At 36.6% G+C, this 14,164-nt stretch overlaps 1 protein-coding gene across 1 annotated transcript in view; it reads left to right on the top strand.

The window, feature by feature from the left end:
- The window catches only part of ITGA8 (integrin subunit alpha 8), a 187,320-nt gene that overhangs the window by 118,634 nt on the left and 54,522 nt on the right, over positions 1-14,164 (top strand). The window contains exons 22-23 of the mRNA XM_037739048.1: positions 1,343-1,422; positions 6,808-6,888. Of these exons, the coding sequence (XP_037594976.1) occupies positions 1,343-1,422; positions 6,808-6,888 (161 nt within the window). The remainder of the gene's footprint in view (positions 1-1,342; positions 1,423-6,807; positions 6,889-14,164) is intronic.

Below are 14,164 nucleotides of genomic sequence, written 5' to 3' on the forward strand. Positions count from 1 at the left end.
AAAAAAAAAAAAAAGAGATGATTGATTATTAGTTCATATTGTTACTGAGTCATACGAATATGAGATTTTGTTAATGGTTTGATTCTGCTACTGTAATGGCTGTGATACAGATTTGAAAGTTGGCTTGCAGGGATTTCAATTCTAGCTCTGTGGTTTATTTGCACTCCACCTGGAGCCAAGTACTTCATCTCTCTAATCCTCAGGTTGCTGCTCAATTGTATAATGTCATTTGTAACAGCCCCTACCTCAGAGTGCTTTTTGGGACTACGTGAGATCATGTGTGTAAGGGATAGTATAGTGCTTGGAAAAGAAAGTAACATAATATTACAGATGTGTTAACTATTATTTTTACTCCTTATTTATATCATCACTGGATTTATTTTCTCCATGTTTTTATCTATTTCCAGGTTATAAAAATGATAAAAAAAAACAGTTTTAAAAATTTAGAAAAATAAAAAAGGAGAAAATAATCCATATAACTGTAACCTCAACTAGAACATATTATTCTGAAACATTTTCCTATAGTACCTCTGCACTCCTGTACTGTAGATGAATTTTTCGATTTGTAGACTTTTAAACCCATAGCTCAGATGCATTGCACATAAACATTGTAGCCTTCATTCATTGTTGATTGTTACTAATTAGAAGCATTTTCCATATTGTTGCATTGACTTCACAGCTATAATTTCAATGACTATATAAATGTCCATCAAATAGAAGCATCATAGTTTTCTAAGTCAAATTCTGGCCAGGTGTGGTGGTTCATGCTTATAATCCCAGCACTTTGGGAGGCCGAGACAGGAGAATTGCATGTAACCAGGGGTTCAAGAGCAGACTAGACTCTGTCTCTACAAATAACAAAAAAGTTAACCAGGCATGGTGGTGTGCATCTCTGGTCCCCGCTACTTGGGAGGCTAAGGAAGGAGGATCACTTGAGCCTGGGAATTTGAGGCTGCAGTGAGCCATGCTCACATTACTGCACTCCAGCCTGGGTGACAGAGTGAGACCCTGTCTCATCAATCAATCAATCAATCAGTTTCTTCTCATAGCTTTGGATTGCTTTCAATTTAACACACAAAAAGGTGGCAGGAGAAAAGGCAGTACAGGAGTTAACGGAGAGAGAGAACCAACCTGCACCGTGACCTGAATCTTCTGGGGCCTGCAGTTCTTTGCATGGCTTCTCTCAGCTGTCAGCCACCTGGGGTAGAAGCAGAACAAAGGAGAGTTACGGTGATCCAGGGTGGCGTTTTGCAGGAATGACTTACTAAATATTTTTTTGTTGTGTACAAGCTACTCTCATGTAATAACTTTGTGTCCTGTGTGATTTTATTTTATTTTTTAGTATTCTCTGGGCCTCCGATTTGCAGTTCCACGTCTTGAGAAAACAAACATGAGCATTAACTTCGATCTCCAAATCAGAAGGTTAGACCTTTACATGCCTACGTTATTGACAGCACTCAACAGAAAAGAGATCCACAGTGAAATGATGCCCCTTGTCAGGGTCATTCGCCTTAAAACCTCTTCTGAAATTAGCACCTAGACTTTCACAGCTCATTTCTTCTTTGTTTTTCTCCATTGTTTCTGTTATTTCAACATTTTAGGGGTTGAGAAAAAGAGACTGAAGTTGTGAGATAGCAAAATTTTGTGCCTGGGCACCCGCCCACCTGCTTTACTCCTGCTTTTCCTCATTCCAAAGCACATACCCTCTCCCACCCTAACTCCTATGCTCTCAGCTGGATGTCACCTAGTCCCTGAGAACAAAATCTGTGCAAAAAAAGCATAGATTTCACATTTGCAATGCTGAAGTCTCTTCAGCTTTCAAGACTAAATGAATCTTTGATGGCTTACCTGTGAGCACTGTGGCAGGATGCAGGTGAGATACTCTATTTTGAGGGCAAACCCTTCTCTAGCAGTGATAAGACGAGCCATATAGGTAGCTGCTTCTCTTTTCTAAGGCTGACACTGTTCTAGAATTCATCTGTAATTTTACCCTCTTACCACCTATTCTGTTTGCTCCTTCGTGGCTGAAAATAATATTTCATGAACAGGAAGACCCGTAGAAAGTCTTCCCAGCTGTGGATTTCAACCCATTAGCTGGGTAATGGAATCAGTTTAATATTTCTAGACCAATATTAAAAGGAAATTGAATGGAAAGTAACATACAATATGACATATATTAGTAAAGTTCATGAAATGTTATAAATATTTTATATTTATACTATACATGTAAGTATAAATATGTATGGCAAGACGTCCAGTGACATGTATGTATTTTTGTGGTCTCCAGTTTAAAAAGTTTGAAAACACAGATGTAAACGGGACATATGGGTCCTCTGTATTTATTTATACCTTGCTTGGCATGGTGAACCGTTGCTCTAAGTATTAAAATGTCTATGAAGTCCGTATCCACAATTGGGTCTCAAATACTAGTGTGCAAGATGGTTAATCTCTAATTTTATTTTAATATCTTGCAAGAAGTATGATTAGAGTGTGATAAGTTTTAGAATAATGACTCTGTGTAATGGGTTACCTTTTAATAGACATTTCAATAAAAGGTTTAGGATTTTTAAAAATATATATAAACTCTGTAAAAATGTAGCAGATTAAAAAAATCTGCAATCTGTGTCACAAATCACTCTCCCAGGCCAAACTTTGTGATAGATTTCTAGGGAGAAAGGTTTTCTTAGCTTACCTTAGGTGTTCATTTTCGAGCTTAATGAAGTCTTTCTTGAATTTAACTTAAACATTTTCTGCTGAATTTTAGGTTTTTTAAATTTGGATACAGTTTAGTAATAGGATACAGAAGGAGAGAATTCTTCTGTAATATTCCTTCATTTTACCAAAAGCATATTAAATCATTTCTTTCTATCTATAAAAATATGTTGAAGGTTTAGGTAGTCCTAAATATTTTTATTTTGGAAATCTTTTGTTGATATTTCTAAGTATCTTAAAAACAAAGACAAAAAACCATGTCATGGCAAAGAACCACCATCCAGATAGTAACCTGAAGTTTCTATTCCTCTCTATAATTGTCTGTGCCACTGATCCTCCAGTGACATGAAGTTTGTGTCACCTGGGAAAAGACATCTCTCATAAAATACACAACCTTTATATAGAAAGGAAGTCTGGTACAAATGTACAAAGCAAATTCATTGATATTTCCTTCTCACTCTTGGTTGAAGTTACAAAAGAGAATGGATGCAATTAGTAGTTCATTTAAGAAGCAAAAGAAATCCCAGCACTTTGGGAGGCCGAGGTGGGCAGATTGCCTGAGATCAGGAGTTCTAGACCAGCCTAGCTAACATGGTGAAACCCAATCTCTATTAAAAATACAAAAAATTAGTCAGGTGTTGTGGCGGGTGCCTGTATCTCAGCTACTCCGGAGGCTGAGGCAGGAGAATCGCTTGAACCCAGGAGGCGGAGGTTGCAGTGAGCCAAGATAGCGCCCTTGCACTCCAGCCTGGGCAACAGAGTGAGACTCTGTCTCCAAAAAAAAAAAAAAAAACCAAAACACTATGTGGTGTTCTAGATGCCTTCCCTAAATAACGAATTCGGTAATGAAGTGCTGAATTTGCTGTAAAATAGTAATGACCACTTTTTTAACATTCTTCTTCATGTAAAACAATGGGTCATGAATGATTACATTCCATTTCTATTCGTGGCTATTTTAACATTACTCTAAAAAATATAAAAATGCAGAAATGCAGAAAGAACTGGAATATACATACACCCATTAAATTCCCAAAACATACATTATAGATATAAAAACAAGAATACAGTGTTTGAGGCCAGGTGCGGTGGCTCATGCCTATAATCCCAGCATTTTGTGGTGGCATGTACCTGAAGTCCTAGCTACTCTGGAGGCTGAGGCAGGGGAATAGCTTGAACCCAGGAGGCAGAGGTTGCAGTGAGCCAAGATTGTGCCACTGTATCCCAGCCTGGGGTGATAGAGCAAGACTCTGTCTAAAAAAAAAAAAAAACAGAAGAATATTAGTATTTGAGTTTTACAGTGTACATTGTAAAAACTGTCAAAACACTGTAAGTACTCGAATATTAGGGTATTTGAGAGGTGAGCGTTTATCTGCATGCTTTGCTGGCTGACTCCAAAGCTGAAAATAAGGATGTAGATGGATGGTTTTGCATTTGGTTTAAATATGTTTAAACCAAAAATAAATTAAACCAAATGTTCCAAAGTCTAAACTCTTACAAACCATATATTGACTGCCATGACCTGCATTTAATGAATCCCTTTTTCACAAATAGAAGTCAAAAAAGAAATGGGCTTTATATGTTAATAAACTTAAAATATTTCCTGTTACCAAATATTTGCCTTAAGCGTTCTCTCCATGCCCTCGTTCTACATGACATAAACATTTTCCTCCTTGTGTACAACGTGTCTCAGATTGCAGTTGCCACATACAAACAGGTCTTTGTGACCATCCTCAGAGTTGCTTCCTTAGTAATGGTGAGACGAACACTGCGTTATCTTTGCTGACATTCCGAAGACCACAGAAGGCGTAGAGGGAATGTTAGAAAATAGGAAATAGGAGATAGTAAAGAAAAAGAACATAGCTGCACAGTAATAAAGTGAAAAACATGTCTATCCATAGTATGTAGCATAGGGTGCAGTTGTAAAGAGGAAATTTATCATTTCTTGTATAGAACCAGCACCAACAGTTTAAAGAGTTCAGCTTCCCTGGCAGTGATGGATGGCTTGTTTGGATGTAGCAGTGGTATTAGTGAGGGAGCTTTCCTTTCAGGAAATGGGTCAAGGTAGCATCTAAGTTATTTATCAAGCCTGGTTCCCTTCTTACAAGGAGATTTTGCTGATACCACTGGTAGGCAGTAGCAAGTGTCACGGCAAGTCTGTGTGATAGAAGATGATTAGCCGACCAGAAGGTCTGGATTCAGCATCGGCTGTTGTTCTTGCTGCGTTTCAAAACAACCTCGAAAAGCCTCGTGTTAGACTTGTGTTCAAGGATGCTTTCAATTTCAATGTTCAATGTCTATTTACATATTCAGGGTATTGTGGGTAGTGAAAAGTATGTTATTTAAACCACTTGGGAACAAAATACAATAGAATTATGCAGTAACTTAAATGAAACTTTGCTTTTTCATAACTGTAATTTCCATGGCTGCAAAGAAGTAGTGAAGTGGAAATAGAAAAAAGTCCGGTTCATCTGTTGCACAACTATATTTAAATTTCTAAACTAAAGAATTACTCATAATGTATTTGGAACCATAAAGTCTACAACAAATACAATTACTGAATTACTTCTTAGTGGTTAGAATTCAGAATACTGCTTTAAAAACACATATACACACATGTCTTTTAGTTGACTGATCCTCCCCAGATGTGATCTTAATGAAATGGTCTGGAAACTGGCATTCAGCCTCTGAACAAGTCCCTTCAGCTCAGTCACAGGCTTAGTGGTGATGCTCTATTCCAGGAAATGAGCCTGACATTTGCCTGTTTATATCTTTTATGTGTGGTTGCAGTTTAAGTTGTCTTATCAGTATATACAATCAGCCAGGACTTTTCAAAAGCATCATGGGAACAATTCTGCCTCCTCCTGCTTTGAAAGCAGTTTTATCATATCTTTTCCAGCTCTCGCATTTGGAAAGCTTCCATAGCTGGTCAGAACCTACCCCATTACCATCTCTTGGTGCCAGAGCTTGCCCATCAAATCTGGGTGAGATTTGATCATGAAAAAGGAGGCCTTCTCTTCCTAATGACACCTGAATATAAACATGACCTGTTAGTGGTGATGTGGCCGTGTCTCAGTTTGCTAAGTTTTTAGTGACTTCAATGAAAGCATAATAGGAATATAAAATGCAAATGGAAGCTGCCTCTAAAACTCAGTTACTGGTTGAGCCTCTTTGTGAAGTATGTTTTATTTTCCTTATAGCACATGCATTTTGAAACACATACATTTAAAAAAGCTGTTTCATATCTAATTATATTTGCGGGAAAAAAAAAACCCAGCAAACAAAAAATAATTTTGCCACTGTTGAAAGAAGTATTGTTAAACACATACTTTCTAGAGGTTCTTGATGCATTTTGCAAATATCCACGTCATCTCCTAATTGGCTGTTTATGAACCGTCCAACTCCTTAGGTCTATTTATATGTTCAGGGTATTGTGGATGATGAAAAGTGTGTTATTTAAACCAGTCTTTTAAAATACCCTCCAACTCCTTGTCCTAGTCGGCTGGTGAGTATTCAGTGAATGCACACTTATTTTAATACTAACTTAAGAAATAAACCACAAGGAAGATGAAATTGCTGCCAAGCCAATGTATGGTATGATGCATCCCAGAGCCAAACACAAATGCTGTTTCGATTATGTGTTTCTCTGCATTATTCATGCCAGTTCTCTTTATTAGCAAGGAAAATCAGGAGTGGGCTAAGCTGTCGCTTCGTATTTGCTGGGCAATGAACATGACATGCACGGAGATGTAAGGAATTTGTCCAAAGTAGAAGCTGCAAAAATGAACTCAGTTCAGTGCCTTTTTAGTTCATCCATTTAAAAAAGTGTTAGTTTCTCTAGATATCTATTATATTTCCAGACACTTTCCATGAAAGTGTCTCTTCATGGAAAGTTGTCACATTACTGTTGATCATAAAAGATCTTAGCATTTATCTATACAAATGGTTATGATTTTGGAGAATGAATACATTTGTTTTCTCAACGATCAGGTTAGTGATGTGTATTGCTCCTGTGATATACAGAATGTTTTTTATGACCATATATTGTAATAATACATCTGAGCAAATATATTTAAATCACATGTCCCTGTGTTTTAGTTCCAACAAGGACAATCCAGACAGCAATTCTGTGAGCCTGCAAATCAACATCACTGCTGTGGCGCAGGTGGAAATAAGAGGGTAAGTAGTAAGCAACACATTGTAATAGTACAATAGCCTTTTGTATGTAGGGTTAAGATAAAATGCTAGTGAAGGCTGGGCGCGGTGGCTCATGCCTGTAATCCCAGCACTTTGGGAGGCCGAGGCAGGTGGATCACGAGGTCAAGAGATCGAGACCATCCTGGTCAACATGGTGAAACCCCGTCTCTACTAAAAATACAAAAAATTAGCTGGGCATGGTGGCACGCTCCTGTAATCCCAGCTACTCAGGAGGCTGAGGCAGGAGAATTGCCTGAACCCAGGAGGCACAGGTTGCGGTGAGCCGAGATCATGCCATGGCACTCCAGCCTGGGTAACAAGAGCGAAACTCCGTCTCAAAAAAAAAAAAAAAAAAAAAAAAAAAAAATGCTAGTGAAAACAATGTGGAATTTTCGCAATGCATTAGAGATCACAGTTCATTTTGGATGTTAATTTTCACTCTTTTCTACTGATCATTATTAGCCTTCCATTGGAAAGTAGATTAAACCTTAAATAATAACTCCAAAAATATCAACGCAAGAAATCACTTTATGCCGGGTGCAGTGGCTCACGCCTGTAATCTCAGCAATTTGGGAGGCCAAGGCAGGCAGATCACCTGAGGGCCAGGAGTTCAAGACCAGCCTGGAGAACATGATGAAACCCCGTGTCTACTAAAATACAAAACTTAGCTGGGCATGGTGGCGGGCACCTGTAATCCTAGCTACTCGGGAGGCTGAGGCAGGAGAATCACCTGAACCCAGGAGGCAGAGGTTGCAGTGAGCCAAGATCATGCCAGCCTGGATGACAAGAGTGAAACTACGTCTCAAAAAAGAAAAAAAAAATCACTTTATTCCCCAAATTGACAGTTCAGTAATCAAACTATAAAAACCAGTTGATAAGAAGCCAGATAAAATAGACCACCATGTGATTACCTGAAAAAAAATCTCAATTCTCCAATAATTATTTTAGCATGATGACATTTTAGCCCTACCATGCCACATCTGGAGTTTAATAAATGACTAACTCTCAGATGCAAGGGTCAATTGAATCTCTATTTTATATCTTTTTCCTTTGGTCCTATTCTTTGAGGAAGGTGCCAATAAACAATCAATTGAGAGACAGGGGGAAAAGGGTCAAGGAAATGACTACCAGCTGCAAAATCCATGCCTTGGGGAAAAAGAAATCAGAAATGGCTTGTGTGTAGTTCTTATCTTGCTTGAAGTTGGACTTCATTTATTTTTTTCTTATGATTCTGGTTTTTCAGAACAATCATGGACTTGACTAAAAATGTCAACTGGTATTTTGGACCAAATTGTCACTGGGGTTCCGGAATCCTGGTTCCCCTCCTTTTCCACGGTGGTTTACAAGCTTCCGTGATGACAGCTGGGATTTCTGCAGGCAGAGCCAGTGTCGCCGTGGGGCCTGCCCCGCTGTCCTGGTGCCGCTGTGGCGCCCCCTAGCGGATTAGACAATAATAGCAATGTCTAACATTTACTGTTCCTTTCTGGGTGCTACCCCAGGTTGATACATCTTAAAATGAACTAGTGTCCTCCTTGTACAGATAAGGGAATTGCGGCACAAGGAGTTGAAGATTAAACTAGAAAATGTCAGCATGTAAATATAGGCAACTGTCTCCCAGAGCTCATGCTCATAAATGATCATGCTATCCTGCCTGGGAGATAGTATTTTGAACCTTATCTACATAAAATCATACTTTATGTATATATCTGATTTTTTTCCCATTCAAACCAGTGTTTTTTGAGATTCATTTTGGTGCATGTACCTGTAATTCATTCATGTCAATTGCCTGAGTGTTACATTGTAAAACTATACTATAACTTATTTTATTTTGAGACTGGGTCTCACTCTGTCACCCAGGCTGGAATGCAATGACACGATATTGGCACACTGCAACCTCCACCTCCTAGGTTCAAGAGATTCTTGTGCCTCAGCCTCCTGAGTAGCTGGGATTACAGGCATGTGCCACCACACTCAGCTAATTTTTGTATTTTTAGTAGAGACAGAGTTTCACCATGTTGGACAAGCTGGTCTTGAACAACCATTTAGCCTTTTACTATTAACTTTGATGCCAACTTGAGGGATTTTTGTAGACACCATTTATCAAGTTGAGGATGTTCCGTCTTATTTCTACTTTTCTTGAGAATTTTTAACATGAATGTATGTTTAAATTTTTTTCAAATGGTTTTTCTGCATATATGATGATGGTTAAATTGTTTTCCTTTTTTATCCATTAAAGTGGTGAACTGATTAATTTTTTTTTTAAATTTTAAACCAAACTTGCATTCTGGAGAAGAATCACATTTAGTCCTGATGATTATCCTTTCTAGATATTCTTGGATTCTACTTGCTTAAATTTTGTTAGTGACTTTTACATCTATATTTGTGAGAAGTACTGATCTGTAGTTTTCTTTTCTTGTGATATCTTATTCTGGTTTAGGTATCAGGTGAATGCTAGCTCCATAAGATCAGTTGGAAGTATTCCTTCATCTGCTTTATTATCTGGAATAATTTGTGTAGAATTGGTATTGTTTATTCCTTAAATGTTTCATAAAATTCAATGAAACCTTCTGAGTCTAGAGGATTTTAGGGGGATTTTTTGGTAGAAAGGTTTTTAAGAACTCAATTTAATTCTTACGTGTAAGGCTATTTATAATATCTATTTCTATTTGAATGGGCTTTGGTAGTTTCTTATTAAAGGAATTTATCTGTTTCATCTAAGTTGTTACATGTATTGGGATAAAGTTGCTCATAATGTTTTCTGATTGTCCTTTTAATAGCTGTAGGATTTCTAGTGATGCCTTCTCCACCATTCTTCACATTGGTAGTTTATATTTTCTCCTTTTTTCCCTTCTTTTTTAAAATTTTTTCTCATCAGTCTGTCTGGAGTTTCATGATCTTTCCAAAAAAACTGTTTTTTTTTTTTAATTAAAAACTTTTCTTTGTTTTCTTTAAATTTTTTTCTATTTTATTGGTTTCAGCTTTTCTTGTTATCCTTTCTTGTGCTTTCTTTGGATTTGATTTTCCCTCCCATTTCTAGTTCCTCTATGGAGAATTGTATGATTGATTGGAGAGGTTTTTTTGTATATAAGCATTTAGTGCTATAAATTTAGCAGCATACCAAAATGTTGATATGTTGGGTTTTCATTATAACTCAGCTGAAAACATTTTCTAGTTTTCTTTGTGATTTCTTCCTTAGTCATGAGTTGATTCATGGGAAGTGACTTGTTTGATTTACAGATATTTGGAGCTAATCTAGATGTTTTATTTTGCTGACTTCGAATTTCATTCTCGTATCTCTCTTGATGAGAAAAATGCTATTTTTTTAAAATCCGCGGAAAAAAAACAAACATTATTTTTTACTCTCTTATTTTTATATCTTTTCAAACTTTACAATTAATGTATATTAACTTTTGTCTCCTTTAAGCTTAATGTATCTTAGTTTTTCTAGCCAAAAATAAGTTGAAATTGTTTCTTAATTCCAAAATAAATTTAAGACTGGGAAATGTTTCCATTTGTTAGGCCATAACTAAGTCCAAGACAGCTAATAGTTGAGTATAACTGTCTTTATTCTCAATATCCATTTTATGAGATTAATATTTTCAATATTACTATCATTACTTGCAGTTAAAAAAGAAGAAAATTTCTATCCACTTTTGCCAATAATCAAAACAGATTATTAAAATTTAGTTTCTCATATGAATGTAGTTACTTTAATAGCTAGATCCATGTCCAACAATTGACCACAGTTTATTCTGTAAGACTGTGTTAAAATTCTTTTTAGCCATTTACATAGTAAAACTCTTTCCTGCAAATATGCAGCAAAACATTGGTTTCAATGTTTAGTACTTCAAAGAACAAACAGCTACTCTGTTGAAAATCTTCCATTGAGTCTCCCGGAAATTTCTTTTTTCTTTCCACCCTTTTTTTTTTTGGTCGATGGTGTCTATTCTGATGTAACTTATCATGCATTATTTTAAGCAGTTTTTATCTACTGGTTTTTTATAATTAAAAAATAAACAAAATGGATTTATTTATTTGAGTGGGAAAAAATACTGATAATTGTTTCATTTCTTTCAAAGCTAGATAACATCATCTTTAAGCAGATTTGCATGCATTTTGTGGTACAGAGGATCAGTTTAGCACATGTCTATAAGAAGTAAACTTGGCCATAAGAGACAGCACCACATATACTGAGCTTATGAAGAGTAATAAGATTGCAGATTTTGTAAAATAATCAGGATTGAATAGGTATGTACTAAGAGAGATCACAAACATGAACAGCCAGGGTCTGCTTAGGATACTGTCCACAGCAGGTGGAGTCAATACTGTTTCATACAATACATGGCAGTCTTTGCGGTTTGGGAATGATAGGGTTTGAAAACAAGGATTTGAAATAGGATTCACAACATACTACTAAATCCTCAGATTTGAATTTCCTGATTATGCATAAACTTCAAATTACTGAAAACTTAATTCCTTTATTTTAGAGAAATGAAAACTTAGGTTCATGCAAGAATCCATACATAAATCTCTATAGCAGCTTTGTTAATAGTGGCCAAAAACTGCAAACAGCCCAAATGTCCTTTGATGGGTTGGCAGTTAAACAAATTGTGGTATATCCATCCAATAGAATATCACTCAACAATAAACAGTAATGAACAATTGACAGACAGATGGACCTTCAGAGACGTATGCAGAGTCAAAAAAGCCAGTCCCAAAAGATTGCATCCTGTATGATATAACATTCTTGAAATGACAGAATTATATAAATAAGGAACAGATTAGTGGTTGCCAAGAGATATGGAGGAGATAGGGACAGAGGGAATTGGATGTTCCTATAAAAGGTGATCTTTGTGGTAAAAGAAGTTTTCTTTACTATGTCAATGTCAATATTTTAGTTGTGATATTATATACAATATCACATTTTGGTTTTGCAAGCTGTTACTATTGGGTGAACTGCTAAATGGTACATGGAATCTCTTCATATTATTTCTTACAACTACATATGAATCTACAATTATCTCAAAATAAGGTTTAATTAAAAAAAAAAACATATTTCTTGCTTCTTCCAAAATTCACTTCTCGTGTTTGTTGTTACCATTAATAGTTCCCCAGTCGTATTCTTATCTGGGGGTCTCAATGGGATAACCTTCTGTCTTCCTTCTTAGGATGGAGGGTTATGCAGTCAGGGTCGTAAGATTACCACGCTGGCTGTTCATCCTAGGCAAATTAGTTCAATATATTCTGTATTCCTTGCTTGATTTCTTCCTTCTTTCTAAAAAATTCACTTTGAAAGCCATGAACATTGTTTCACTGATTTAGTTGAGCTCTTTATAAAATCATTCTTTACCGTGGTTTCCCTGGATTAAAGTAGTCTTGAGTGGGTAAATAACTGAGTTTTGTGAGCCATGCTTTTTAAATGATTTTTACATGATGTTTTAATAGATTATATTATTCTTCACTAAGTTTTATTCACTAAATACCACTGTGGCTTAGGATTCCCCCATGGTGCATTTTATATTAGAAGTAGAGTAGGTGGTACTTAGGAAATCTGACTTCTGGATCTCACCTGCAACTAACCCTCTGCTTCTCTGTTCAACAGTCCTCTTTTCATGTATAAAATGAGGGGTTTTGACCATATCATCACCATAGTACTGGTCAAGGTCTAAATACATAAGATTCTATGACCCTAGGGAATTTATGGCCAGTCCTATGCATTGATGACCATAAAAACAAAAATTTGCAGAGAAAATGTGTTCAGCTTATGTGCTGTATTGTTCTCTGTGCAAAAAAAAAAAATAATAATACAAATAAAAGTTTCAGCCGGGAGCGGTGGCTCACGCCTGTAATTCCAGCACTTTGGGAGGCTGAGGCAGAAGAATCACAAGGTCAAGAGATTGAGAGAATCCTGGCCAACATGGTGAAATCTCGTCTCTACTAAAAATACAAAAATTAGTGGGTGTGGTGATGTGCACCTGTAGTCCCAGCTACTCAGGAGGCTGAGGCAGGAGAATCGCTTGAACCCAGGAGGCGGAGGTTGCAGTGAGCCGAGATCTCGCCACTGCACTCCAGCCTGGAGACAGAGCAAGACTTTGTCTCAAAAATAAATAAATAAATAAATAAATAAAGTTTCCCTAGATCCTTACAATGGATAACGGATATTGAACATGAACTCAACTCTTCACTGTGCCAAGCTGAGAGCAAAGTAGAGGTTTGGGTGGTGAGATTGTCAAGACAGGAATAGAAATCCAGGCTCTCTGGGCTTCTCTCTGATGAAAGCAGTCTGTCATGATTTAATCAAACCAATACAGAAAATGAAGCACAGCATAATGAGAAATCAGTAAAAAGGTAGAAATGCTTGTGGTATCAGCCCAGCAACGTCATGCCCTGTACTTATTTAACAGTTGCACAGTAAGGATATATATGAAGAGTTATGCAATTTAGCAACATTTCTGTGGGTTGTCTGTTTTTAAAATGTGCTCATTCCTAGAAAACAATGCAGCCAAATTAACTTTGACCAAAAAGAATTTGAGATGTTTTCCAATCATTTGTGGTACACAAACCAAAGAGTTTATCATAATTTTCCAGATGAAGAAAGAGAGATACACAGAAATTAAATTGCTTGCCTTAGGGTCAGAATATAACCCAATAAATTTTGCCAACATTTGAAGTTGCCAGAGGCCATGTTAATTATTGGATACCTTTAAAGGGGTACTATGACATCTGATTGCCAAAAGAGATGTTTTCAGCTGAAGTTACTCTTAGTTAAAAGTCTAGGAATTCTTTTAGAGCTACCTTTTACCTAAAAACTGCTAGAAAACATTGGTTTGTTTTGAGGAGTATGCTTCTTAAGATTTTATAAAAATAACAATTTAGTTTGTAATCAGATTTTTTTGGAATAATGCCATGTATTGTGTGTCACTTATCCAATGTTCATTTTCTAGGTGTAAGTTGCAGGAAAAAATAATCCTATGTTGAGTTAACATCCTACTTTCATGATTACACCATTTAGCTCTCTGTGTCTCTCTCACACTTGAGATATATGGAAGACCACTCCATAACTCAATCACACTTTATTTTGTTCTGGCTCTGGGCCTGGCTTTCCCAGGAAGCCAAAGAAATATAGGAAGGAGGAATGTTTAATGGCCGCTTTTCTACTCTAATATCTTCAACCAGAAACTGTATTTCTTCATAACTGGACATTTAACACAACACACAGCATCCTAGATTTTTTTTTTTTTTCTGCAAAAAAAGAGTC

This window comes from Cebus imitator, unplaced genomic scaffold (assembly GCF_001604975.1).
Source record: "Cebus imitator isolate Cc_AM_T3 unplaced genomic scaffold, Cebus_imitator-1.0 Scaffold61, whole genome shotgun sequence".
Classification (NCBI taxonomy): domain Eukaryota; kingdom Metazoa; phylum Chordata; class Mammalia; order Primates; family Cebidae; genus Cebus; species Cebus imitator.